Below are 26964 nucleotides of genomic sequence, written 5' to 3'. Positions count from 1 at the left end.
GGCAGCCGGCTGTGCTTTAATCCCCCCCACGCCTGCCACTTCCGAGTTCGACTGAGCCCACAGAAATGCAGTCCCCGTAGTCACCAGGCAGCCCAAGCAGGGCTCGTACAGGGGACACTGACAAGGGCCACTCCTTGGCTCCAGACTCAGCGTGGGTCCAGTGGGGCGCCTTCGAGTGCTTTCTCTGGATCCAACCTGCACCTGCTCTCACGGAAGCCGGTTCTCACCAGGCTGGGTAGTGTCGGGCTGCTCACCCGGAGGGGCCAGCGCCAAGCCTGGCTGCCAGGAGGGTCAGCGGGCCAGTGGGAGGGGGCTCAGGAGAAAACAGGGTCTGTCACTCCTGCAGCTCTGGGGGTGGGGTTGGGGACTGCTGGTTGGGACAGGCTTTCTGCCTGAGCCCTTGCTCACACTGTCCTCAGGGACACCCTCCTTGGTTCTGTGCTCAGCAAGTCCTGTCTGTCCCGCTCCCCCCAGGCAGTGGGTCTCCTGGTTCAAATCCCTTCGCCTTCTGGGGTCACGGGCACACTGTACTTGCCACGGCCACCATAAGCCCCAGGACCCCACTCTCAACTCTGTAATGAAGAAATGAGTGAAATCGCTTCCAACTGCAGCCAGGACCCCTGCCCACCCAGGCCTGAGCCGCCGGAGTGAACAGAATAAAGACAAGATGGACTGAAGTATATAGTTCAAAGGTTGGCATCTTTTTTGGTTTCCTTTTTTGCTTTTGTAAAGAAAAATAAGGTTGTGTTTTTTGTTTGAAAGAAAACATACGTAAGCCCCCCTCCCCACTCTGCCTCACCCCTGCCCCTGCGGGGTGCTGGGACCTCCAGTCTGGGGCAGGAGTGGCCGAGCTGGCCAGGCCGAGAGGAAAGGGGCGGGCACTCTGTGTCAGGGCTTCCTCAGAGCCACAGAGGAAGGGTATTTGGGAATGGAGTTTGGCTTTGTTAGGCAAAAAACGAAATTAAAAAACTCGACACACATGCCCACTATACAAATGGGGCCAAGAAGCACCACCTCCAAGCTGGAATCATCTCCGGCAGTCGGACTCAGGGTCCCGGTGTGGCCCCCGGCCCCCCACCCGCCATGTGCTGGGGTGGGAGACAGGGCAGGAAACAGCTCTCAGGACAGGAGTGGGGGGAAGGGGAGAGAGGGGAAGTCAGAGCAACTCCTTCCCCGCATGGTAAAAAAAATTACTAAAAAAGCACCCAAGGCTTAAAAAAACGAACCCTCCCTGGAAGGGAGAACCGGGGGCGTCCTGCTTACCCGCAGAACGCCTTACCTGGCAAAAATGTGTAGAAAAATAAAATTAAACTTTATCCCTGAATGATAAAGACCCTTCCTCCTGCCCTCATGACCACCACCCCCCCCAGCCAGCAAGTCTCAGAAATCACCAAGACCGCCATCCCTCCCCAAGGGGCACGGGTACGTGCAAGACACACACGCGGCCCATGCCCGTGTCCGAGGCCACATCTGAGGGCCACACGCACACTCATTCCTCACAGCATGGGGGGGGGGCTCCCTGTGCCAGACCAAGGGCTCTCTTTCCTCTGCTCAGGGGCAGGACAGGACGCTGGCACAAGGCGGGGGGGGGGGGGGGGGGCGGTGGCGGGAATCTCTGGTAGTGGTTGGAAGGGCAATGGCAGGGCCTGAGGGGAGTGGGATGGGACAGAAAGCCAGCTGAGGTGGCCTGGAGACAGAGGTCGCACTGAGCCCCCTGTGACAGCACAACGAAAGGGAGGCAGGAAGTAGGGTCTCGGGGGCTGAAAGGGACCAGGTTTGTGCAGGGCGGGGGCGGGGTCCGGTCTCCTCGGAGACCCGCAGGCTGCCTGTCCAGGCCTGTCCTGCAGGGCAATGCAGGCTGAGGGCCAAGCGAGGCCCCTGCGGGCAGTGCATGGAGGGACCCGGAAGCGCAGGCCTGGAAAGGGGGTGGGGTGCCCTGGGTAGTGTTCTCAGTGTCATGGGGCTGCTGCCGGGAAGGTCACTAGAGGTAATAAAATGGGGGCACGAGAGGGCAGAAGGGAGGAGAGGCGCTTACACTAGAACTCTGAGGGGCCCTGGGCTGGGGACCCCAGGCACCCACCTGCCCATCCAGGAGAGCAGAGAGCACGCAGGCCTGGAGCTGACAGGACAGGGCAAGACAGGGGCAGGAGATGCCCGTCCTCGAGAGGGCCCGCCCAAGGGGTCTGTTCTTCACAGGGCAGGACTGAGGGTGAGTGACACAGGGACTGTCCCTCCCTCCTCCCCCAGGGAACCTGAGGCAGCTGCGTGGGACAAGAATACAGTACAGAGACGTGGTCCTCGCCCGCAGCGCAGGGTCGGGAGGCAGCCGGCTCCTGCTGCAGTTACAGTAGTAGTGGCCCTCTTGCCAGGCGGGCTGGGCAGTGGGGGAGAGGACCCCAGGGTCCTGCGGCCCCTCGGGGACCCCTGGCTTCGGGATCAGGGTCAGCACCAAACACAAGTGATGTCAGGCAAGGAGACAGGCAGGGAGGAGAGTGACCTCACGGGCCGCGCTCAGCCCTGCGGTCTGTCAGGTGAGGGGGAGGGATCCCGAGGACAGGACGGGCCCAGCGAGGTCCAGGGCCCTGGAGAGGGCAGCGGAGGCAGCCCCTTGGGGACAGCTCCGAGGCCGGCAGTGGTGGAAGCAGCATGCACCTGGGCGCCCCCGAGCCCCTCTGGGCACCGGGAGGCTGCAGCCCGCAGGTCAGCGCAGGACCTGGTACAGGTAGGCCGAGGTGAAGAGCACGTTGGCGGCCAAGCTCACAGCCAGGAGGCCCCGGACCAGGGAGGGCCCGAAACGACCTTCAAGAGAGAGCGAGAGACACAGTCAGAGGGACAAAGGTCAGAAGAGGGACCTGTGGGTGGTAGGGTCACTGTGCAGCGGACCACCAGCCCAGCCCCCCAGGGCCTCCCCGTCCAGGAAGACCCCTGCACCTGGGGGTCACTTGGTCAAGTCCTGCCTCCCCAAAGGAGCCTCATTTCCTGAGCCCGCGCTACCAGGCAGGTACTGGGCTATGGCGTCCCGCACTTGTACCCCGGTGAGCGGGTCAGGAGGGCGACCCCCGGTGTACAGACAGGAAACGGGGGCTTTAGGGGAGTGAGCAGTACCCTGCCCAGGCTCCAGTTCCCCGCCCCAAGTCTGTGCTTGGGGTCTCGCGGCTGCTGGGTCACACTGCAGACCAGCCGGATTTGGGGCCAGCACCTGTTTCCGGTCAGCTCAGAATGATCTGTACAGAAAGACTCCCCGTACACGTGTCCACCCATCGTCTCCACACACGTGTCCCCGGGTTCTCCTGGGCTGACTCGTGTGCCCAGTGTGTCACAGAACCAGGACCTGCTCTCATGCCCCGCCCCGCGGCCCGCACGCAGAGGGGCCGGATGTGAACCCCCCAGCTCTGGGCCCGCATCCTCCCTGGGGACTCTGTGAGAGGGCGGAAGCGCTCTGCGTCTGTGGGGCGAACAGGAGCCCACACGTGGCACTGGAACATGTGGCACTGGAACACGTGGCACTGGAGGACTCGAGGGGCGGCCGGCACAGCTGAGGAACTACGTTCTCACCGGTACTAGATGTTACTGCTGTTAAATCTAACCAACTCCCTGCGGCCAGGGGCGGCCTACTAGTGCAGATCCAGACCCCGAGCCGAGGGTGGGCATCTGTCTGTCCGCCCAGTGGTGGCCAGACCCGGAAGGTGCTGGGTGGGCTACCTCACTGTCCTCTGCCATTTGAGGGCCCTGGAGGGCTTTCTCTCCCAGGGTCCCAGACAGAGTAGGAGGGGATGCGGGCTGCAGTCCCGTGGCCCCCACGCCGCCCTGCCCCGCTCCCCCAGGTCGGAGCACAGACCTTTCCAGGCGGCGGCCTCCTCTGTGCACCCTTGGGTGGTGGTGTCTACCACGCAGGTGGATGACTGAGATGAGTCGTCCTCTTTCTTGATGGACCGGCTGCTGCAGGCACTGCCTCTTTCTGGCACTGACCTCATGTCTGCGGAGAGAAGGGGTGTCTCAGCGACAGACGTGGGGCAGCTCGACCTCCAATCCCATGACCATCCTTGGATGCGGCCAGCCAGCCCTGCCCCCCCAGCCCACCTGCCCGACGCTGGGCAACGGGAGGCCAGGGTCCTGTTCCCATCCCAGCTGCGCAGCTGCCACGAAGGGAGTGGGTTTTAAACCAGGAGCAGCAAACTCCATGGCCAAGAGGCGCAGATGAGGCCACGAGGGAGGCTTCGGGAGGTGGGGCGGGGCGAGGGGGTGGCCAAGGCTGGGACGTGGGGTCTCAACCCGTCCTTCCACCTGTCTGGCCAGTATTCAGACCTACCGCGGCCACGTCTTCTGACATTGTAAGAGGCACTGTAAATCCACACATTCGTGTGAAAGTTCTTAATTTTAAAGGTTGAGGCCTAATTTAAAAAATTTTAAAAATGCTTGGCAGACCACCACCGTTTGAGCAAAACAAAAATATCTGCGACCAGACAGACACAGGCTAGCAGGGCACGATGCATTTCTGATCCATCCCAAGAAACAAAACCCTTAAGGTCAATTGCAAAAGAAGAAAATAAAGTCAGCCAACAGAGGGCAATGTCTCCACGGTTCAAGGTCACCAGAAGCCAGGCCGGGAGTGCCTGGAGCTCGGGAGAGCGGCAGCACGTGCCCGGGTGAGCGCAAGGACAGGCCCTGCGCGGCCTCTTGTGGGTCGTCCCACACCTGCACATGCCCAGAGGCACTGTCACAGCTCAGCTGGGCTCTCCCATCTCCCGGGAGGACAGTCAGAGGGTCGTACCCACAGTGAGCTTCGTGTCCTGTGCCGGCGATCTCTGGGGCACCGGGGGCGGCTCGATGGGGAAGAGGCTGCCGTTGTGGGGCGAGTGCTCGTCTGAGCTGCTGGGTGTGTTGGGGGCCTCCCCGGGGGGTGATGGGAACAGCAGCAGCTTCTGCCCCTTCAGGTTGAGCCGGGCCGGGCTGATGAGGGGCCTGCGGTGGCGCAGAGAGCCAGAGCTGGAGGCCACGGAGCCGGCCACGGAAGGCGCCGGGGAAGGGAGTGGGGAGGAGGGGCAGCACCCCGACAGCAGAGAGAAGTAATCTGGAGGGCAGGAGGAGGACAGAGACTTCTGGTAAGAATGGGGGGTGTGCGTGCTCCCCACCGTCGCAGCTATCCTTGCTACGGCGGCCTTGTTCCTGGGGCTTTTCCTCTAGCAGCCCGGGAAGAAAGGCAAGGCTGCACCAAGACGGGGACAGAGGGAAGCCTGCCGGGGGCTGAGGGAGGGCAGAGGATCACAGACCCTTCGCCACATGCCCTCTGCCCGCTGAGGGCACTCCTGACTTAATTAAGGTCAGCGAACCCCAGCCCTGCTCGTGGCGGGATCCTGGGTGCGTGTCTCCGTCAGTCATCACTGACGACGGTGACAGCATGATATCGAATCCTGGAAGCCACCGCGCCCATTTCACAGAAGAGGAAAGCGAGGCACAGGGCTGAGTCACTTGCCCAGAACTACACAGCTGGGAGGCACAGGGCTGAGACTTGAACGCAGGCCCCTAAAGCTCACATTTAGCCACGATGCTGTCCCACCCACAGGACGCTCTGGAAACCCAGGCCCACACGGTCCCCGTTGAAAACAGCTCCCCGTCCTCCTTACCTGAAACGGGAGCCTCTCCAGATCGAGACACCTGAGACGGGGGGCGGCTCCCGCTGAATAGATACCCCGAGTCTGGAGAGGAAAGAAAAGGGTGACACATGTCAGGCCCGTGGTGACGACAGCCGCCCACCCCCTCCATTCTCCAGTCCCCACTCTGCTGACATTTAACCTTTGTCACTCACGTCAGGCTTTCACGAAAACACGGGCTCTGAACCGACTCCCTGAACCACCGTCCGAGATCCACGTGGCCCGCTCTCAGTTCGTGCAGAAAGAAACCCACAACGGCCCCCTCCCCCCAGAGCCTCTCCTTCAGCCTTCTGGGGTCCCGCCTCCACTAACCTGCACCTGCCGGCCGTGCTGCACCTCAGGGGGCACCGAACATGCTGCTTTTCCTCAGTCAAGTGCACCCCAAGGGCAGAGACACCACCCCACGTAACCTGTGTTCCCCCAGCACTCGGCTGAGAGCAGAGTGTGGAAAGACCCAGCGGCCACTGCGTGCCGTCCTGAGCCGCTGCTGCTCCATCCCCCTAGGGGCGCTGGGGGCCCTCGGTCACAGCGCACCGCCTGCCCCGTCCCCCACAAGACCCAGGGATACAGACCCACGCCAACCCGTGTCTGGGTAAGGGTGGCCATGCGGCCTTTCCGGAACCTGTTCTATGGATGCTAGGAGAGCAGTCTCTTTGCTGGGCATGAGCTGTAGGGACGCAGGGATGAGGCTGGAAGCAGGGAGGAACAGAGGCGAGTAGGGCGAGAAGGAAACACAGGAAACAGGAACCCAGCCTGGCACCTGAGCCCCAGACCACCAGCGCCTCCTGGCTACCTGAGCCAAGGAGCTGCAAAAACTCCTTCTCAGCGCCCCCGGCAGGGAGACCCTGGGATCCCACCCGGCACTGGACATTCCGAGACCAGCCTGTGTCCCACAGAACTGCCCTGCCGCCCTTGCCTCCAGCCCCACAGGGCAGCAGGGAGGCTGCGGGTCCTCCACGATGGGTGGGAGACGCAGCCTCAACAGCCGGCACTGGCTCTGGGATGCCACCCACCGCTCCCAAGGCGCTGGAAATGGAAGCCCCCAGCTCGGCCCCCCGGGGTTGGCGTGTGCGGAGAGTCACGCACGGAGAGTCATCCCAGGAGTGTGCGGCCCAGGGCAGGGCTGCTCCTGGCGCCCTCAGCAGTCTGCCCACTCCCTCCTCAAATTCTCTTCCAGGGCCACCAGGAACAGGCAGGGACATCTCTGCTCCAGGGGAAAAGGAAAACCATCATAGTATCAACTCAGGATACAAGCAAAATGGCCTTTACGTTGGAGGAGCTAAGCCTCTGGTCATTGCTGTTATCGGTATTCCCATCCCATAGTAATAACAGCAGCCATGTTTGCTGAGGGCCCTGTTCTAGAAGCTTCCCTGATGTCATGCCCACCTTGGCCCTGAGGCACAGCCTCTGGTTCTAGACCCTCCCAGGGTCATGGGCTGGGGGCCTGCTTGGCTGCTCCCAGCTGACGATTCCTGGCACTTCACTTGCCCGCATCAGGTGCTCACAACAGCCCCACAGCGTGTGTATTATCAGCAGCCTGCTAGAGATGGGGGCGTCTGAACACCCCCATTTTGCCTCTATCAGACCGGCAGCTAGTGGACTTTTCTCCAGAGGGAGGAGCGGTGGCAGGGAGCTTGGGGCTCAGTTTTTCAACCCTGTGTCTGCCCTACAGGGAACAGGAGGGGCAGGAAGGTGCCCCTCGGAGGTCAGGTCCCTGCCTTTCACCTTGTGGGACATTAACCAGAGTCATTTCTGTTTTGGGGGCTTGAACTCACGATCCTGAGACCAAGAGTCATATGCTCTACTGATTGAGCCAGCCAGGGGCCCGAGTCATTTCATGTTTTAAAGAGCAAAACAAGAGGCAGCCTTCCCCCGCAGTCTGCACCTCTCCCCCCAAGATGGCCACCGGAAGGCTCCGGCAGGACCCCAACTAAGCTGGTCCTACAGAGGCCTGGGAGCTTGGGCCCCTGTCCCCACCTTGGCCCCAGCTAGCCCCACCTTGTTTGACACTCACCCCACCCAGAAGGCCTGACGGCCAGCTCCAGAGAACCCTCTAGGGGAAGGGCCCAGCTGCTGGGCCTCCCACATTCAGAGAATTCCAGGGTCCCCCCCACTCCCAGGGCCACAGGCAGGGGATCAAGAGCTCTGCTGAATGACCATTCCCAGAGGAGGGCGGCTTGCCCAGCAAGCCAGCTCACTTCTGCTTACACAAAACTATCTCGAGTCCAGGCATCTGTACTCAGGACAATCACACCTTCGGCCCTACCCCAAAGGCCTTGAACCCTAGGGACCATGTGACCCAACCCTCTTGCAGTGTGACCCACCCTCTACCCAAGAGGACACCTGAGCTCAGGAGCCAGATGACTGGGCACAAAGCCCGGCTCCAAGCTGCAGTGGGACCCTGGGCAAATCATGGGGGGAGACTGAAGCTCAGAGAGGAATCTGACTGGAGCTGGAGCCCCCAACCCGGTGGAGCAGCCAAGGGGCTCAAATGAGACACGGACTGCAGGTCACCAAGCCTGGATTAACTAAGATGGCACCCATATTCTTGGAGGCTGGGATCCTGCCTCGTGGCTTCCCACTGCCAAACCTGCTACCAGGGAGCCAGCCCCCCCAGGACACAGCCCGAGGAGGAGACAAGCCCAGTCCGCCCGGGGTAGCTTCCCAAAGCACTGAGGGCCATCAGAGAGCACTCGCTGGGCTCCGAGGAGGAAACACCAGATTTAATTTATAACTGACTTCCCAGAAAGATTCTGCCGGAAAAGGTGAAGAATAAGACAAAGTCCGTCGCGCCAAGGACCAGATCTCGGTCGTGCCAGGGCCCGCATGCAGCAAGCACTCCATAAATGTGGGCAAATTTTCCAGCCCCCAAGGTCTCAAAACCATGGCAGTAATAACAACAGTAAGACTGGTGGTAAAAGACAACGCCCAACGTAGCTGCAAGGTGCCAGCTACGCTTCTAGAAGGTGCTTTGAATGTGTCACCTTGTTTGACACAAACACCCACAGGCAGGTTCTCCTACTAACCTCGTTTTCTTGGAGGGAAACTGAGGCTCAGAGTAGTAAGGCAGCTGCCGAGTGGACTCACCAGGATTTGACCCCTGTTCCGCCCTCCTGCCCCGCGTCCCGCCCCGCGTCCCGCCCCGCGCTCGGCTGGCGTCCCCGCGCCCAGCCCCGCTCTGCCCGCCCAGGCGCCAGCACCTCTTACCTGCCCGCGTCAGGGACGGTATGGTGCCCAGCGAGAGGGCCCGGCTGAGGCGGCCTGGCAGCGAGGAGGGCGAGGCCCGTCGAGGAGACCGGAACAGCTGCTGGTTGGCGAGCGGCAGGAAGCCGGGTGGGGTGGGGATGAACAGAGACGGCGAAGGGCCTGCACTCGGGCAGGGCACAGCCAGGCTGGGGCTCGTGGGGAAGAGGCCGGCCACATCGCGTGGGAAATACCTGCAAGAGCCCGTCGGGCACGGGAGAGAACAGGAGAGTCAGCCCCGGGAGGCTCTGGAGGTGGCCTCCGCACAGGTCCCGTCCCCTCTCCCCTGGTGCCAGGTGGGGCCGGAGTCGGGGTCCCAGGGAGGCGTGCGTTAGTTGAAGCAGAAAAGCAGTCCGACCACATTCACGCCATTAGGAGCGGGTGGCTGGGAGGTGCCAGCGTGACCCACCCCTCCCTGCATGCCCCCTCCGATCCCCCTCAGCTTCACAGCAAACTAGTTCTGCTACTAGTCTCGGTATTAAAGTGACACTGTCGCCCTTGCCAACCTCACGCCAACCCTTCGCCTTGAAGCAAAAATGCCCAACCCCGTGCCAGGCACTCAATGAAGTCAGAGGACTTGGGCTCCCCTGGCCTCTTTGTGCTCCATGCCCAGAGCCTCCTGCCAGGGCAGCTGAGCTCAGGGAGCCCCCTGCTCCCCAGGGCCCGACTCCGGGAATCCCACTGCTGCTCTCTGGTCTTGGACACTCATCTAAAGCCCCTTGCAGAGCGGAGGGGGAGGCGGCCAGCCTCAGGGATCCCTGGGAAGAGGCTCTTGGGAGACACAAGCCTAACTCAAGCTTAGAAAAGACCGGTAAACGATCGCAAGGCTGCCCAAAACACGGAAGGTGACAGTGTCTCTTTAACTCGAGAATGGGGCAAATCACACAGGACCTGGTGGCCCCAAGCCAGATTGTCAACCATGCTTCTGATTAAGGCAACCGATTACAGAGGGAGGGGAGGGACAGAGGCAGTTAATACATTAGTCCGCCGTCTGGACGGAGCTGGGGGAGGTCCGGCCTTACCTCAGTCCCAAAGGACAATTGGGGCCATGGACAAGGTGCTGATGGATGGGCAGGCTGGTCAGGCCCTGCAGCAGAGCCGGGGGCCTGCTAAGGGACCCACCCTGCACCCGTGTGACCAACACTCAGGGCACTGCTAGCCAAACTACACTCGGCTGATTTCTCTATTTTTTACTCCTAGCCCTCGCTTTAAACAAGTTCTATGAGGCAAGTGTGGGGTCCACCACTGCCCTCCTAGAGAATCATGGGAGCTTTTTAATGCTTTCCAAAGTGCCAGGAGGCTACCTGGATGTCAGAACCAAAGGCAGGGCCCCTGGGTTTGGGGGACATGGGGAAATTGTGGCTGGAACTCAAGCCAGTCGCCAGAAGGCTCTGGCCAACTCCAGGCTGGCTGTGCCCGCACTCCACATGCTGACTTGTTCTGCCCAAGCCTGTCAGACACCCACCTCCTTGCCCCCAGACACCCGAGGAAAGTTCTATCTCTACACAGATCGATTTTGTGTTGTCACTGTAGTACTGGGGTCCATTTGGCAGGATGGCGCCACTCCTGTGGGGGAACAGCTGGAGGTGGGGGGGCCACCTCACTCACTGTAGGGGCAGGGAAGGTGCACTGGGACCTTTGGCCAGCTTGCTCTGATCGCGGGTGAAGTTCTGTCCCCTGCCGGGGCCTGCACCTCCTCGAAGACCCAGTCCCCAGGCAGGGGATGCCAGGCCTGTCCAGCAGATGGCAGCAGGACTCTGCACTGGGCCTCCTGTGCCCACCCCTACCGCAGAGCCCACGACACCCCCTCACCCCTCCAACTGGCAAGTGAGGGGAGAGGCTCCACATCGGGCTGGGGGTTTTGGAGGTGGTCAGCTGTGCCCAGGAGAAGCTTCCAGGGTCTTTCCAGCTCTTCCCTGCTTTTCCCAGATCCTGCTCACACCTGGGGCCACCCCAGGTCTTAAAACGCAAGTCTCTCAGCATCTGGCACAGGAGCTGTTCCCAATCTCTGATTCCACTAAGACTGTTGGCACCGAGGAGCCGGTTCTTTGGTCTGTCCCCTCTTGCTGTGACACGCAGTGACATCAATCAACTAGCAGATCCTCGTAAAGTGCCAAGGGAGCTCCCATCACGGCTCTGCAGCAGACGGTCCCTGGGAACCTCTGCCAGGCCCCAGAGAGCTCAAAAGTATCGACGCTTCCTTTGGCAAGCACCCCCCCCAGACCACCCTGCACCCTCAACCCCCATCTCAGAGAGGCACTCAGCCCCGAATCCAAGTCTGTACGCCCACTGGGATAAACAGGTTCTGGGACGGGGCAGGCGGCTGTACCACGTCCCATCTGACACTAAGGGAGGCTGGCTGGTCTTTTTCAACCCAATCCCAGTCCGAGACAGGAACGGAAGTAGAGAAAGGACTACATTTTAAGCAGCAGTTTATTGAGACGGGGGAAAAGAGGACCCAGCAGGGCACATTGGACAGCCAGGCCCGGAGCCGTTTGGGGCCTGCGTCACCAACACCCAAACCTGACTCCTGTGGGCACGCCTATGCCCCGAAGTCCCCTGCCCCGGCCCAGAAGCCTCCGAAGGAACGTGAAAGAACAAACAAAAAAGACATGGTACCCGATGCCCGCCGGTGAGAGCAGAGCCCCGGAGGCATTTATTGAAAATACAGCATGAAAAACACGACATCTACGGCCAGGAGTTACGGTTACAGCAAAGAGAGAGTCACCGGCCAGTCCTCCGCAGGTGCACTACACAACCAGAGAGGGCGAGACACGTGGCAATAGTCGCGGACTGAGGGACACGGGCTCCTCCCCGGGCGGCTGCGTCGAGGCCGTTGCTCAGCCCGTTGGCGGGGACCCCAGACTCGGAGAGAGAAGACAGCCACGTGGGCCTCCCTCACGTCTTGGAGATAGTCACCCCGACCCCAGGTGGTCTGATAGTCGTCCCCAGTGGAGGGGACAGAGGTCCCGGGAAAGGAAACACATTTCCAGTTAATAAGCCACGATCCCAGGGCTGCCTGCACTTCCTCAGCTGTTGCCAGCAAACATCAGAAGGTGCTGGAATACGCTCCAGGTAATGAACTTTAAAGGACAGACAGGTAATTTTAAAAAGTCACACAAAACTCTTAAAAAGCCCAGGAAGCCGTGCTCTGCCGAGGCTCCTCTCGTGAGGGCGTCTTTCCCTCCCCGCTAGAGCCTCGGCAGGGGCTCCTGGCCAGCAAGAGAGCTGGTTATGGTTATTATAAATAATTTAACTTAAATACACACATACACACAGATGTCCTGCTTCTAGTCAATGCCAAGAAAAGCAGTAATTAGCATCACACTGTCAGTTTCCTTGAGAACGGGAGACTCTGTACAGGAGGGCATGCATGGCCAACAGACCACTGGATCTTGGCCTGGTACCTGCCGCCTCCTCCCCTCTCTGGCAGGCTGACTGGGGGTGAAGGGACAGGCGGGTGGGCCGTCCCCCTTCTCCCCCCATGACAGCAAGGCCAGGCCAGCAGGGTTCGCTCCTGGTTCAGCGAGGCTCCCACTCCTCCTTCCTGGTCAGTCATCTTGCACCTCACCCCCCAGAGAACAAGCCGAGCCCAGCCAGGCGGGGCCTTGACGGGGCCACACAGCTAAGGGGGCAGCTCCGGACCCAGCCAGGTGCCAGGGCAGGGGACCGGCTGCCGCACACGCATGGGAGTGGGGTGGGCTGGCTTCTCAGGACCCGGTGAACATATAAGGGCCATGACGGTGGGGCCCAGGCCCCATGAAGGGCCTGACCAGGGTGCTCTCCGACCTCCCTCTCAGGTTCGGCTAGTCGGTGGCCCCTTGCTGAGCATGACCCTCACATGCCTGTCATCTGCTTTGCCTTCCCCCAGCTCCGATGTGTAAAGGGGAGTGGTTGGCACCCTTGGGGTCCCATCTGGAGGGGCACGGCTGCTCAGAGTGACGAGTGGCAGGGCACACCGGCCCTGGAGGGAGTCATCAGAGTGCAGAATGCAGGAAGGAGACAGCCATGGGCCGCACGCCTGCTGGGACGGCACTTGGACACGACACCCTAGGCTAACTACTTCCTCTGCATGTGGGTGGCACTTCTGCGTCCACACCAAGGTCAACACTCAGGCACCCTGGAGAAAGGTCCACTCTCATTTCACAGACGGTAAACTGAGGCTGGGAAGAGCCGGGGCCTGGCTAGAACCAGCTAATGAGCAGCAGGCGTGCTTCCCCGAGAGCAGAGGCTCTGTCCCTACCCTCCCACCGGCCCCACAGAAGGGGAAGCTGCCCCACAGGGAACTGGAAAGCAGGAGGCTCGACAGCCTCCATGAACGGTGCCAGGAGCCAGGAGGGTAGTGACAGGCCAGAGAGGAACAAGGTGACAAATGACCCAGTGTCATATGTGTCATTCTTGGCCCCTGCCCCGTGCTATCCTGAAGGAGTGAGAACTTTCCCCAGGCATCATATGGGAGCTGAGTGGAGGAAATGGAACATCCCAGGCACACGGTAGGGGAGCAGGCCGAGAGCACTCAGGCCTCCACCGCCAGCCAGGCGGGGCAGCCTTTGCTCGGCAGCCCTGCATCCCAGCCCCTGCAGGGGTGGGTGGAGGGCTCAGCCACCAGGATTGGGCCCTGGCTTTAAAGGCAGAGCCAGGTGCATCTCAGAAGAGGGAGCAGTGCGTGCTTGCCCTGGTTAAGTCTAGCCCTCAGCAGTGCCCGAAAAAGAGATGAATAAAGGAAAGACTGCTCGGATCCCCACCTGGGCAAACTCCCACAGCAGCTTGGCTGCTAAGACGACACTTGCTGACCATTGGAGCAGCAGGGTTCTTGCCTGTCCCCCTCAAGAGCCTCCCCCATACACTCACGGTCAGGCCCAGTCGGGACCCAAGAACTGCGTTCTCCATTCCCGGGGAAAGAGGCTGAGGGACCACGGATCTCAGGAAGGTCTTGGAGCTGGGACTGAACTGTAAACCCAGAGCGGGGGGTGGGGGGCAGCCCTGTGTCTTCTGGGTTCCCCGGCTCCGTGAGGGTTGGCCAGACCGCAGTCAGGACCAAAAGGATAGACCAGGGAAGTGAGGTGGGGACAAAGTGGGGGGCTCTGCTCGGGCCTCTGCTCAGCAGCACCTGCCCATGCCAAGCAGCCCAAGGAGGCCATGCGGCAAGGGCCCAGCCCGCAGCCACAGTCACCAGCCTGAGCCAGGGGCTCAGGGATGGAGCGAAGTGAGAGGAGCAGCAGACAGCAGGGACCTGCCCCTCACCCACAGTGTGAGAACCCGGAAAAGGGCACGGCCAGGGTGGGGGCTCCTGGAGCTGCCAGCTGGAGGCCCAGGGTCAGAGGCAGGCTGTGTGGGCGCCACCCGTGATCCAGTCTCTGGGCAGTGACGGGGTCTTTGGCCAGAAAGACGGCGGCAGTGATGGACAGCTAGAGGGCACTTGGGAGGGTGGCCTGGTGGTGCCAGAAAGGACAGGGGGCTCTAGGCTGGGCAAGGGCAGGAGTGAGGCAGGTAAGACGCAAGTCAGAGGGTCCCCGCTCCGGGCCTGTCCGTCCGTCTGTCCTCCCCCCGCAGTCACTGCTGCTTCTCTGACCTTCGGGGCCGGAACCTCCGCGGACCCGTCGCCTTCCTTGTGGCCACGGCTGCTGTGAAGCCCACCAGGCAGCACAGGGACGTGGTGCTGAACTTGAGTGTGTCCAGCCAGCTGGGTGAGGCGGCCTGCAGGTACTGCTCAGTCAGGTGCAGCCCCAGCAGCAGGGCCCACAGGCAGGTGGAGAAGGCGTCGATCCTCCGGAGCCTGCGGACAGAGGAGGGGCGACGGTGAGGGCCTGGGGCGGGCAGGGTAAGAACCTACCCTCTCCCGCCACTTCCAGCCTCCCATGTCCATCTCTGGCCCTGCTCAGAGGACAGAGTCCAGGGCCAAGAGGAGAGCAGGGGCCTCTGACCCCCCACGTCCAACACCCATGCGCTGAATGACTCTGAATGGGCTAAGGCCCCTTCCTCAGAGCCCCGGAGATGATGCGGACACCACTGAGTACGTTCTCCAAGTGCACAGGGGAGAAGGGCCCCACCTGGTCCCCCAACAACCAGACAGCTGGGTGGGCATCATCTCCCCAACTCGGCAGATGAGGAGCCTGAGGGGACAAGAAGCATGCCATGTGGCCGAAGCTCACAGCGGTGAGGGGCAGCCCAGCTCTAAGTGCCACCACGCCCTGGGCAGGCCGTTGTTTTCCTCGCGCCCCACACCCCCCCGACTCCCAGCTGCCGGAGAAGAGGGACCATGTCTTGTTCCAGCCACACCACGGAGCTTCACCCAGGCTGCGTGCCCAGCAGAGCCTCCTGGCTTCAACTCCGGGCACTTTTCCTCCCACCCAGTCCCGCCCCGCCTGGCTCCACACGCACCTGATGCGGCCAGCCAGCAGCATGGCCAGCAGGCAGGTGAGCAGGCCCAGGGCCACGACGCCCATCTGGTGGCTCTTCCCGAAGGCCCAGGCCTCGCGCAGCTTCTCGGCCGCGTGCTCAGGCAGCAGGCCCAAAAGCTGTTGCCAGCCCTCCGCCCCCGGGGCAGTGCTGTTGTCGGGTGCGGCTGAGCCATTGCCACCGGGCGGCAGGGCTGGGGGCAGGGTGGCCTCTGGGGCAAAGGGGTTGCTGGTGCCACAGAGTGCGAGGGTCAGCAGGAAGGTACAGGCCAGGAAGGCGAGGGCGCGGAGCACGATGACCTGGACCGGGGCCTTCACTGAGGATGAGAAGCTCTGAGGGAGAGAGACTGGTTAGCGAGATGGCCAGCGCCCCTGACAGCCATCCCCAGTGCCTGCTCTGTGCGGGGGTCGGGCCAGGGCTCCACAGCACTTGCTGAAGAATCCACCTGGTTTCAGGGATGACTGGGTGGCTCAGTCAGTTAAGCGTCCGACTCCTGATCTCAGCTCAGGTCTTGATCTTAAGAGTCCTAAGCTTCAGCCCCGCTTGGAAAAAAAAAAAAAAAAAAAAAAAAAAAAAAGCCACCTGGTTCCTGATGGTCACAGACAGTGTCTTTACTAGGTCTTAAATCCTCACCTACTCCCAGCTTTGTTTCTAGGTTTCCTGCTGTGCTCCACTGACCTGTCTCCTTTCTCGGCCTTCCCCCACCCTGGAAGTCACTACGCTGGATAAGCTACTGCTCTACCACGTTCTTTAGAAAAACCCTTTTGATATTATGGTGACCGTTTTTTTCTAGGAAGTTTTTCATTTTGTCAAGTTCTCATCAAAAGCTCCTATCGTGATCTTAACTGGAATTATAATACACATAGAACTCAGGCCAAAATGAAGGTAAAAAAACACAGCAATAAGTTGTTTGGTCTAACACGGTGGTGAGGAGGAAAGCCAAAGGTCAGTGCGTCTGGCTTCCTGCTGTGCAGAAGTGGGCGTGCAGGCCGGGGCTGTGGCCTTGTGGTCAGGGGCCTGGGTGCAGCCTGAAACCGCACACCAGCTGGACGCAGAACCCATCTGGGCACCCGAGGGGGTAGGGAGGAATATCTCTGGGGTGGATGGGTTGTTTTTTGTTTCTTTGGGTTTTTTAAAAGATTTTACTTATTTATTTGTCAGAGAGAGAGAACACAAGCAGGGGGAGCAGCAGGCAGGAGGAGAAGCAGGCTGCCCGCTGAGCAAGGAGCCCGATGCGGGGGCTCAATCCCAGGACCCTGAGATCATGACCTGAGCAAAAGGCAGACGCTTCACAGACTGAGCCACTCAGGCACCCCTGGGGTGGATGGTTTTTACTTCTAATCCACCTATTACATCAGAGTTTTTAAACCAGAACATTCCATCAACCTAGTACAGTGATAATACCTAAAAATAGTTTTAGCAAGACAGTCCCAGGTTCAAATCCTGGTGTGTGGCCCTCTGCAAGTTATTTAACTCCCCAAGTCTGGTTTCCAGCTGTAACTGGGGGGTCCGGGGCCAAAGGGTGGACCCCCCCCGAAGGGTACCATGGGGGACGCATGCCAGTGTTGGGGAAAACATCCAGGTACAGCAGGGCCCTGACAAACCCCCGCTCTCAAGAGCACAGACATAAACGCAACGCGATCCTGAGCCACACTTCCTGGGACCCCTGCTTGAGCTAAGGACACGAAGGGGCCTGGGAACAGGTGGGAATGGGGCCCCCTGGGAAGGCTCCTGCCTTCAGGAAAAGGATCTCAGCTCTGAAGACCTGCCCTCCACTCACGGGGGCTCAGCCCTCTATCTGGGGGTTTCTTGCTCCATCTCAAGGGTGTGACTCCCCGAACGCTCTTGGGGGGGGCGCTCGCTCCAACCTGTGTGTGGCCCTGGTCCGCCTCCCGGCGCTTGAACTGGTGGCTGAGCAGCAGGGCGCGCAGCTGGCGGTTCTGGTGCTTGATGTAGTACTCGACGGCCGCCTGGCACGGCCGGCACAGCTTGTACATCTGCTCCAGGTGGTGGCGGTACACCTCGATCTCTTCGTCATACCTGCCCTGGGGGGGCGGGGGGCACGATAAAGGCTCAGCGTCCTCAGGGGGCCGGGGGGGGGGGCGACCACGAGCAAATCGTCCCTGCTTGGAACCTGCTTGCGGTGCTGCCCGAGCGGACACACGGCCTACTGCGTGCAGTGATGCCGACTCCCGAGCGGCAGGCCCGGCCCAGAACCTGGCATATGGCAGGACCCACGGGCGACAGGCACCTCTCTAGTCCGATTCTGTGGCTGCACGGGACGCACCCGGAGGCCAGGAGCTCAGGCCGTGGCCCCTGCTTCAGGCTCGAGGAAGGCAGGTGAGTCGTAGGAGAAATAGCTCCCGGCTACTACTTCGATGCAGACGGAACCCACCCAGAGGCAGGGTCTGCCCCTCCCCTTAAGACCAAGGGTCCAGAAAACACTACAGAGCCAAGGGCTTTCGTGGGAGCTGAAGGGTCCTCTGGGCTTCAGGAAGAGCCCAGAAGATTTAAGTCTTACCCCTTCTCCCTCCAGAGATGAGGCAACACACCTCTCCTTCCCCAGGGGAGTCAAACGTTTCAGTCTGCGGTGGCCAGGAAGGTTATCAGTTTGGTCTCTCACTGGGACTGAATATGCCAGAACAGCTGCTCTGGTTGCCAAACTGCACGTGCCTTCCCTTCCTTAGGCACGTTGCCCGTCACCCCCGGCCCGGCCCTAGCTCCTGCCGGCAGAACTGTGGGAAAGCCAGAGTCTCTGAGCCCCAGGCGGGCTCTTCTCTGGTGGTCAGGAACCCCCCGACTGGGAGAGGCTTGGCAGGGGGCAGGCAGCCAGGATATGCGAGCTGACCAGGGCCTAGCGCTGGGCCGCTCGGCTGTACCTACTTTCCCGTCCTAGAAGCTGGGAGCGTCCTGCGCCAACTCCGGAGCAGATCACCTGCCCAGCCAGCGGACAAGACTGACTCGGGGACACAGATGGGACGGGTCCGACAGGGCCTGTGCGGGAGCCCAAGCACCCCACCTCCCTGCACGGCACAAACCCCTCCAGCAGGCGCGGGCCGGAAGCCCTGACGGCCGTAAGCACGAGCAGGACGGGGAGCAAGAAGCGTGCTCCAACGGAGGTGGAAGAAATCATGCGCCCAGGATGCGGGGCTGGCGCGGGGCAGGATGAGGAGGGGCCCCCCCCACGGCCCCCACGCCCTCACCTCGTCCCGCGGCGCGAAGGCGGCCAGCTGCTTGATCTTGGTGGTCTGATGGTGGCTGCATCTCCGGCACAGCAGCACCTGGCTGCTCACCCACTGTGGCTGCGCCGGGGCGCGGGGGGGTGCGCTGCTCACCACGTGGTTCAGGTGCTCCAGGTACTGGGCGGGGATGGGCTTGTTGTAGTCGCCATTCTGGGGGACGAGGGGGGAAGGGGACCAGAGTCAGCGGGGGAGCCCCACCCCTGCGGACAGGAGAGCCGGCTGAGGCCTGGCGTCAGGACGGAGGCCCCATCTAGCGACACTCCAGGGAAAAGGTGGCGGATCTTAAACCTCTCCTTTCTTTACATGAGCGACAGAAGCTTCTCTTCTGAAGAAACTTCCCATGGAGCCCTGAGCGTGCAGCCTGCCCCCCACCCCGTACCCCCTGGCACCCTGCCACACCTGGGAGCTCAAGTGCAACCCGCGGGCTGGCTGCCTGGGTCTGCGCAAGTTTCTCCGCACCAGAGCCCACGCGCGCTTGTGTCCGTGTTGTCTGCGGCGGTGGGATGACAAAGCCGGGCGGTCGCAGCAGAGCATGGCCCACAGGGCCGCTACCCGGCCTCTGCAGAGAGCCTGCTGACTCCTGGTCTGACACAAGGCAGGGAACGGGCTTCGGAGCCAGAAAGATCTGGGTGTGAACCCCGATCCGCCACTTGTAGTGGTGTGACACTGCCACCCCAGCGCCTTGGGCCCGCGTCCTCCTGCCGGGAGGAGGGGAGCCCATACCTCCTGGAAGCCGTTGTACTGCTCGCAGTGGGGACAGTCCCAGCAGTTGCGGTTCCCGTACGGCACGACCGTGTCCTGGTTGCAGAACCAGCAGTTGACGATGGTGTGCGTCGGCTTCATCCTGTGGACGAGGACAGGGTCGCGTCAGCCAGAAGAGTTCTGCCACCCGTGCTATGGGGACTGGAGAAAGAGCATGGGAAGCAGGCCGGGGGACCCAGAGCCGGAGACGCAGCAGGCCGGAGGAAATAGTCGGTGAGGGGCTCGGCTGCATGCTCAGGGCTCACCAGGAGGACCAGCAACGAGGCCGAGGTTGGGTCGAGCTTTTCCTCAGGCCTCCAGGCAAAGCCTGCCCGCCTGTGCTCCCCATCCCCGATCCACCGCCCCCGCCCCCCGCCCTGGGGAACAGCTGAAGATGGGAACCCACATGGGAACCCAGGGCCTCCAGCCCCCGGGGGCTCAGGCAGAGGGGCAACAGGGGCCGGGCTCTAGGACCACCCTCCTGAGGCCTGCACACCCTGGGCCTGTCCCTGGGCTGTGGAAACAGGGCTCCTCTGGGAGTTTCCAGATGGCAGGAGCCTCCTGTGCGCCACAGATGAAAATCCCAAGAGAGCGAGGCCAAGGAGACGGAGGGCCAGGGACTACAGACAGCTGCTCAGACTGGAGCCAAGAGTCCCTGCTGGAGGGGACAGGGCAGGCAATCCACAGGGGCCCTGGTCGGCCACACATGCAGTGACAGGTGGGGTCTGCAGGATAATCCTGGCCCAGACACTGGCGGATCTGTGCTCTGGGCCCCTCCTCCCACCTCACTGGCCATGGGGTGGAGGAGGGGGGAGTACAGCAACTGCCCAACAAACCCCTCCAGTCCCAGGGATCTAGAAACCATGTAGGCAATGGGTGGCAGCTGCTTGAGCCCTGGGGTCCAGGCCTCACGGCCTCTGTCCCCCCTGTGCTCCCCCCGAGGCCACCTCCAGCTCTGGGGTCCTGCCTGGGCCCCTGCTGCAGTGGGCAGCCACACCACCCAAGTGCTGACCACAGGGTGGCCACAACCTCGCGCCTCCTCAGGCCAGAGGCCCTGGCTCTGCCAACTTCTAGACGTGAGCCCCAGGAAGCTCCTCCTCTCCCAGCCTGGCCTGAACCTGCTGAGTGCGAGCGATCACAGAATCCGTGCATCCGTGTGTTACAACGATCCAATGACACAAGACACATAAAGGCGCTCTGTAATGCAAAGGGCCAGCTCTGTCACCCTCCTGTCCCTGCGCCTGCCAGGGGCCTTGGAGGAAGCTCCTAGTACCGCAGCTGCCTCCTGGCCTTACCCCTCCCTTGCCCTCCACTGACCATGAGCAGGCTATGAGGGGTGTCCAGGCCTCAGTCTTACCACCTGCCACCTGGAGACAAGAGAATGTCAAGGGTGGGAAGTACAGAAGAACAATGATGGCCTAAGTGCCTACTAAATGGTCTTTAGGCTAGGAAGGGGGTGGGGGAGAACAGGATACACAAGGAAGGGCCCCAGGGTACACAGAGGGCACCCTGGGTCACCCCGGCAACCACAGCAGTACACTCCCTGCCCCTGTTCAGGCCAAAGCCCTTGTGATGGACAAGGGACCACCACATCTTGTCAACGGCAAGAGGCCAGAGCAAGGCCTAGAAACGGCAGTGCCACAACGCACTGCGGTCCCGGCTGTGTGATATGGCCTCTGGGGAAAGTCACCTAGCTCCTGGAACCTCCACTGCTTTGGGGATAATGGGGATAATGATAATCCTTGCCTCAAACGGAGGCCGCTGAGAGGATCGAACCAGGGCATTTAGGAAAGTGCTGAGCCTGGCAGGTGGCTGGCGCGAGGCGCTTGGACAGCGTCCCTGGGCTCCACGCACAGAGCGGGAGAAGGTGGTGCCAGGCAAGGCGAGAGGTGTGGAAACCTGCTCCGCCCAGATGCTGGCACTTGGCTTGCCTTTTCTTAACGTGTACCTGCTTTACAGGCGTCTCTGTGATGGCGCAGGGAGGCACGTCCCAGTGAGTGATGACGCAGGCCGAGAGACCTCTCTCACCTGCCCCCGGGACCCCCATCCTCACCATGGGCCTCCTCCGCCCCCCACCAGGCCACACCTGGCCTCTGGAGAGAAGCCAAGCAGAGGAGCCGGCAGCCTCAGCATAAAGGGCGAGCCAGGCAGGAGATAAAGGCGCCGGCCCTGGGGACCCACGTGGGTGAGCAGGACGTGCGGCTTCGGTCGCAGGGAGCCCCTGGACCCCCTCCTGCCCCAGGAAGCCATCATTTCCACTGGGAGCCTCCAGCTCCGCTGCTCAGGAAATGAGCTTGGCCTGGAAGCGGGTAGCAGGAAGGGGGGGCGGGGGATTAGCTCTGGTCTCCCGGGCCAGCCAGCGGCTCTGGCTCCTTTCACTGTCACCCCATGGTAATCCCTGCCAGGGGGGGTGAGGGTGGCGGTCCGCCGGCTCCTATGCGGCCAGTCCTGAAAGGGTCCAGGGCCCGGGAGCAGCGGATAGGCTAGCGAGCACTGGGGTGCTGGGCACGGGTGTCAGCTCCCCACCAGCGCAGCTCCTCCCAGGGCTGCACCCACCTCCACCTCCACCTGTACCAGGCTTGACAGAGGAGGGTTAGGGGCTCTCTATTCTGAGCCGGCTTAGCGCTGGTCCTGCTCTTGCTCAGGGAAAGGCCCCCCCGGGGCCCCTCATAAAACCTCCAAACCCCTTCTGCGCTGTGGACAACGTCTGAGGTAGTAAGATAGCACGTCCCTGTAACACAAGCAAGAGCGAGAGGGCCCTGGCCAGGCCGCCCAATGGAGGAAGGTCGGGCCCCAGCAGGTGGGCGGACGGGAGGGTCTGGAAGGGTTCACCCAGCTTCTGACCTCCTGGGCTCTGCTGGAGCCAGAGGAGACCTGCAGCAGCCAGGAGCAGGGAAGGCCCCGTGGGAGAAGCGGGGGCAGCTACGTGCTCCCGGCCCACCCCTCCACAAGCCCTAAACACACATGCTGGGGGGAAAAAAATGGACACACGCTCTCAACAACAGTATCACCCCGTCAGCTCGGATGGACATTTAGTGAAAACGAGGCTCGTGCCCTGACATTTCCTAGAGATGGGGGCGGGGGCGTCTGTTCTAGGAGTGAGCCCACCCCTCTGAGGGCTGCAGCTCTAGGTCCTCGGCACCTGCTGGGAGCCCAGCACCGTGTCACATGGAGGAGACACAAGGATGGGGCTTCGCCCTATCCAAGCAGGCTTGGCGTCTGGGGAAGACGTGTGTTCATGTTTCCACCAGGCCCAAGACGTGCCCAGCCTCCCCTGAGAGGGGCCTGGCAGACAGCTTATGACTCTGGGCCCTGTGTGCTGGCTGCGTGAAGTGTGCGAGACCGTCTCTATGAGAGTCAGGCTGGTTCCCTTAGGAACCAGGAGGTTTGTCTCTGGCAGGGCCCCAAAAGACAGCGCAGGACAGCCTCACAGGTGAGGAGGGCCTTGCTGGACCCCAGGTGGCTCCTCACTTGCTCCTCCGTGCCTTGAGTGGACAGCACACGCTGCGCTCGCCAACCACGAGAATCTGAGTCGGTGTCCCCGGGGCCACAGCACGGTAGCACCAAAAAGCAACTTGGTGCCTCCCGGCCTCCCGCCCAGCCTCAAGCCAGAAAGCCCCCAAATCCACCTGTCTGGGGGCAGACCTGGCCTGGGGACGGCGGACTGCCCTCCTTCACCTCAGCACAACCTGTGTTTACTGAGCACACGCCAGGCTTGTAGGGAGACAGAAACGAGCAGGCTCTCCGCTTCTGACCTGGACGCGAGATGAGAAAAGTTCACAGGGCAGCTGGTGACAGATGTCACAGGAGAGGCCAACAAGCAGAGCACATGTGCCGTTACCCTAAAGAATGGGTTTGCTGGTCAGCAGGGCACAATGAGCAGATGGCATTCAAGCAGGCGGGACTGCTGGGCCGAGGGGGGGAGGGAACACCCAGCGTGCATCCAGGGGGTGGTGGCCCCTTGGCCAGTGTGCAGCAGCAGGAGAGTGCGGCCAGAGGTGGGCGGGAGACTGGGACTCTGGACGCCAGGCCGAGGCTCTGCTACGACCCAGGAGGCTGCCCTTCTCTGTCTCCAAACCCCAGAAAGTAGATACTCCAATAAACACCCACGGGTGCCACGGGAGGCCCCGAGCAGAGATGTGCCAGCAGGAGAGAAGATCCTGGACACAATGCTGAGCAGGAGAGTCCGGAGATGGGTGTCTGGGGCCGGGCAGGAACAGGCAGCCATCACAACCGCCTAGGGGCAGGCTAAAGCTAGCCCAGGGAAGTGTAATTCCGGCTCCCGGCCCGTGGGGACAGTGGCAGCTTCCCGCGTGTCCTCAGCGAGGACACAGAGTGTGGGGCTTGGTCAGAAGCTGAAGGGCTAGAGTGGATCTGCGGTTCCACAGAGGCAAGAGGAGGGTACGAGCCCAAGCCCTCCAAGCCCCGTTTCCGCATCCGGAGAGTGGGTTTCTGGAGGTGGCGCTGTGCAGGTACTTCGACGGGTGTGTCGTCAGCACGAGCTCCTAACAATCCAGGCAGGACTGAGGCTCGGGGAGGGCTGCAGCCCTTCAGAGAAGTGGCCTCTTCCCCAGGCTACTGGGCCAGTCTGCTTTCTAGGTCTCTGCCACCTCTATGCTGAGCCCAGCAGCACGCCATCCGACCAAGTCACTTTCCAGAAACTCTCCTTACACACCCTCCCGAGGGTTACTCAAAACCCATGGTACAGCCAAAGCCAACGTTCCTCACTGTCACAGTGTCTTCCCTGCTGGAGGGAGACAGGCTCAGTCTCTACAGGGCTGGTCTTGCTTCTGGCTCAGCACAGTGGCCAATTTATGATGCCCAGACAAAAGCCAATGCTTTCCAAAAATCTCAGAGCATCCTGTAAGAGGTCTGGTCCTTCTCAGCCCAACCAAGAGGTCCCCATGCCACACCGTGACTCTGGCGTCGTGCCACTGGAGTGAAAAGGCCTTCCAGGTACCCTCCTGGCTCCCCTCCAGCCAGCTTGCCTAACACTGCCCCAAGTCCCCAGATTCCTATCTCCGGGAGAGGGAAAGTTGCGGCCAGCAGCCCAGGAGGGGAGAACAGGACCCCCTGAGAATAGCCACAGCTGAAGACACAGGAGCCTGAGGCACAGCGAGCAAACCCAGTCCAAACTGGGCCACACTAAATACAACTGTAGCCTGACCCAGGCTCTGACCCTTGGTGTGCCCTTCCCCACCCCAGGGCAACCGGGAGGCAGCAGTGTCCAGGAGACAAGCCGGGCCCTGGACTCCCGTCCGCTGTCCAAATGCTCTGGGAATCAGAGCAAACTGCCACGTGCCCTTGCATTTCAGTGCCCTCATGTATAAAACGACCACTTTGAACCAGCTGGTCCTGGAAGCCCCTCCAGCTTCCAGAAATTGGGCAGGAACTGGAACGCTGGAAGACATGCAGTGTAAGGGACCCCTTGAATTGGGAGCTCCTTCAATCCCCAGCCATCCTCCCCTGGGAGGCCACCCCTTCCTCAGCCCGCCTGGCTGGCTCACCCTGCAGACACAGCTGACGTCCCTCCTACCCTTCCTCCTCCAAAAAGCCTGTGACTCAAGTCGCCCTCACTTCTCTCTCTCTTGGGTGAGAAGCAGCATATGGTGGCAGTTAAGGAAGAACCACCAGACTGCCCAGGTTCAAATCCCAGCTCTGCCACTTGCTGCTGAGGGACTGCAGGCACGTTTCTTCTCTTCTCCTACCTCATATCTGAGCTTTGCGGGTCCGTTGCTGAAACGACAAACCCACCCACTCTGTTCCTAGGATGTGTTCACAACCCTATCTTTTTTCTCTGTCCTTTGAGAGGCTGGATCAGATGCAGAAACTGCTGGGCTGCCCCTGAGGCCCTGATGAAACAAGAGGCCCCTCAGCTTTTATCCCTGACCACGGAGGCTCCTCAGAGAGGCCAGCTCTGAATACGAGGGTCACCACGATCTTTGAGCCCTGTCAGGGCTGGGGCAGCCACTGAACCAGCTCAGCAGCAGCGGCGGCAGCAGCAGGGGCCCAGCCCATTAAAGAATATCAGGCTTTCCTGCTCTTGGGAGATAGTGTAGCCCAGGGGTTAGCAATGCAGGCTCCAGTTCACACGGTGGCTCTTGTAATTAATGACAATTTACTCAGCTCTTTTGTCCCTCTGCTTCCTTCTCCAGGGACTGCTAGGGTCGTGACTCTGATTGGGTCCCTATGAAATGAGAACAACGCCTGAGCCGACCAGAAAGTGCCAGCTAGTATCAGTCCATCCCAACGTGTGCCCGCGGAGCAGGGCTGAAGGCGGACAAGAGCGCAGTCCCACCTCGGCGGCACTCTCCCGCAGGGTGTCGGGGGCCGGGGTGGGCGTGGGGCGGCCCCGCAGATCCCGCGGCTCAGCAGGCACGCGTCTCCGTGGGGGAGGAAGTTTGTAACCCACGCGCTGGCCGTCCTCGCCCGCCCCGCATTCCTGGGATCCCCGAACCCACTCCGCGGCCGCTCCCCCACCACGAACATTCCCAACCCAGCCCCCAGGGGGACGCGGGCATGCAGAGCGGGTCCCCGCGCGTGGGCGCACAGGCCGGGCCCCCATTTCCACGCCGCGGCCTCGCGGGCAGGGAGGCGCCGTGCGGCCCCGGAGCGGGCCAGAGCGGGGGGAGGGCGGCGGGCCGAGGCCGCGTGGGCCGCGCGCACTCACCTCCGCGCGATCCGGTAGAGCAGCACGCCGGCCGCGGCGCACGCTGTGACCCCCAGGCCGCCGGCCAGGCCGGCCGTGGGGCAGCGGGCCAGCAGCGCGCTCACTCCCTCCATGGTTCCCCGCGCGGGCGCCGGGCAGCGGACGACTGGCGGTGGGCCGCGGGGCTGGGGGCCCAGGGCCACAGGCGGGACGCGGGGCGGCGGCGCGCGCCTCCTCGCGCCGTGACCTTCGCCGCTTTGTAGCCGGCGCGGGCCCGCCCCCTGACTCGGCGCGCTCCCGCCGCGCAGCCAATCGGGGCTCGGGGCGAGCCCGGGGGGCGGGGCGCCGGCGGAAGCTGCGGCTCAGGGCCGCGCGCGCCCCCCCGCGGCGGGAGGTGGGAGGTGGCGCAGCGCCGAGTACCCCGCCCTCCTCCGCGCCAGCCGCCTCCACCAAAGTCGGCCAACCTTAGCACCATGGGGCACAGGCCGTAAGTGGTCTTTCCTCCCGCTAGTCCCGCCTGCCCAACGCTGGCTAAGCCCAGCCTGTGCTCGAACACCTGTTTTGCTGCAAGTTGCAGCTCTTTTAAGTCACTCCACTGGACAAAAATTTAGTTAATGGAAACATGAACGTCCATCCATAGGGGCGAGGTTGAACGGGTCACAGGACAGACCTACCTCGGAACTTCGGAAAGTAAGGTGGGAGCTATTGGCCTGGAGGGAGGATACTGTTCAAAAATAAACGGAACATGCCCATTGATTTGGGTAATAACTAAGTTAATAAAGACACTCCTAGAATATGTGTAAGCTCGTAGTAAGTCAGTAAGGACTGTTAGCACTGAGCTGCAAAGTTACCCCAGGGGCGTGGATTTAGAGAAGTTCCACTTTATGCCAGTTTCAGTATTATGGGCTTGAGCTAAATTACTTTCATACTAAAAAAACAAAACAAACAGCGGGTTGTAAATATTCCTATTCAGTTACACGATACCTGTCTCAGTGTCCACGCTTTTCCAGTGTTTCTGAGGTCAACACGAGTTCTTCTT

The 26964-nt window shown here is 61.6% G+C and overlaps 1 protein-coding gene across 1 annotated transcript; it reads right to left on the bottom strand.

Annotated features, from left to right (window-relative positions):
• Positions 1–668: 668 nt before the first annotated feature.
• On the bottom strand, positions 669–26193 carry TMEM201 (transmembrane protein 201). Its single transcript, XM_026519894.4, has 11 exons — positions 25947–26193; positions 19259–19379; positions 18497–18685; positions 17162–17338; positions 15276–15625; positions 14467–14670; positions 8859–9088; positions 5625–5696; positions 4772–5071; positions 3839–3976; positions 669–2799 (listed from the first exon to the last, which is right to left on the bottom strand). The coding sequence occupies exons 1-11, from the start codon at positions 26057–26059 to the stop codon at positions 2702–2704; spliced, it is 1992 nt and encodes a 663-aa protein (XP_026375679.1). The 5' UTR covers positions 26060–26193; the 3' UTR covers positions 669–2701.
• Between the last annotated feature and the right edge of the window lie 771 nt (positions 26194–26964).

Source organism: Ursus arctos, unplaced genomic scaffold (assembly GCF_023065955.2).
Source record: "Ursus arctos isolate Adak ecotype North America unplaced genomic scaffold, UrsArc2.0 scaffold_32, whole genome shotgun sequence".
NCBI classification, from domain to species: Eukaryota; Metazoa; Chordata; class Mammalia; order Carnivora; family Ursidae; genus Ursus; species Ursus arctos.
Note: the sequence above shows the minus strand (reverse complement) of the source record. Positions and strands in the feature narration are given on the sequence as shown.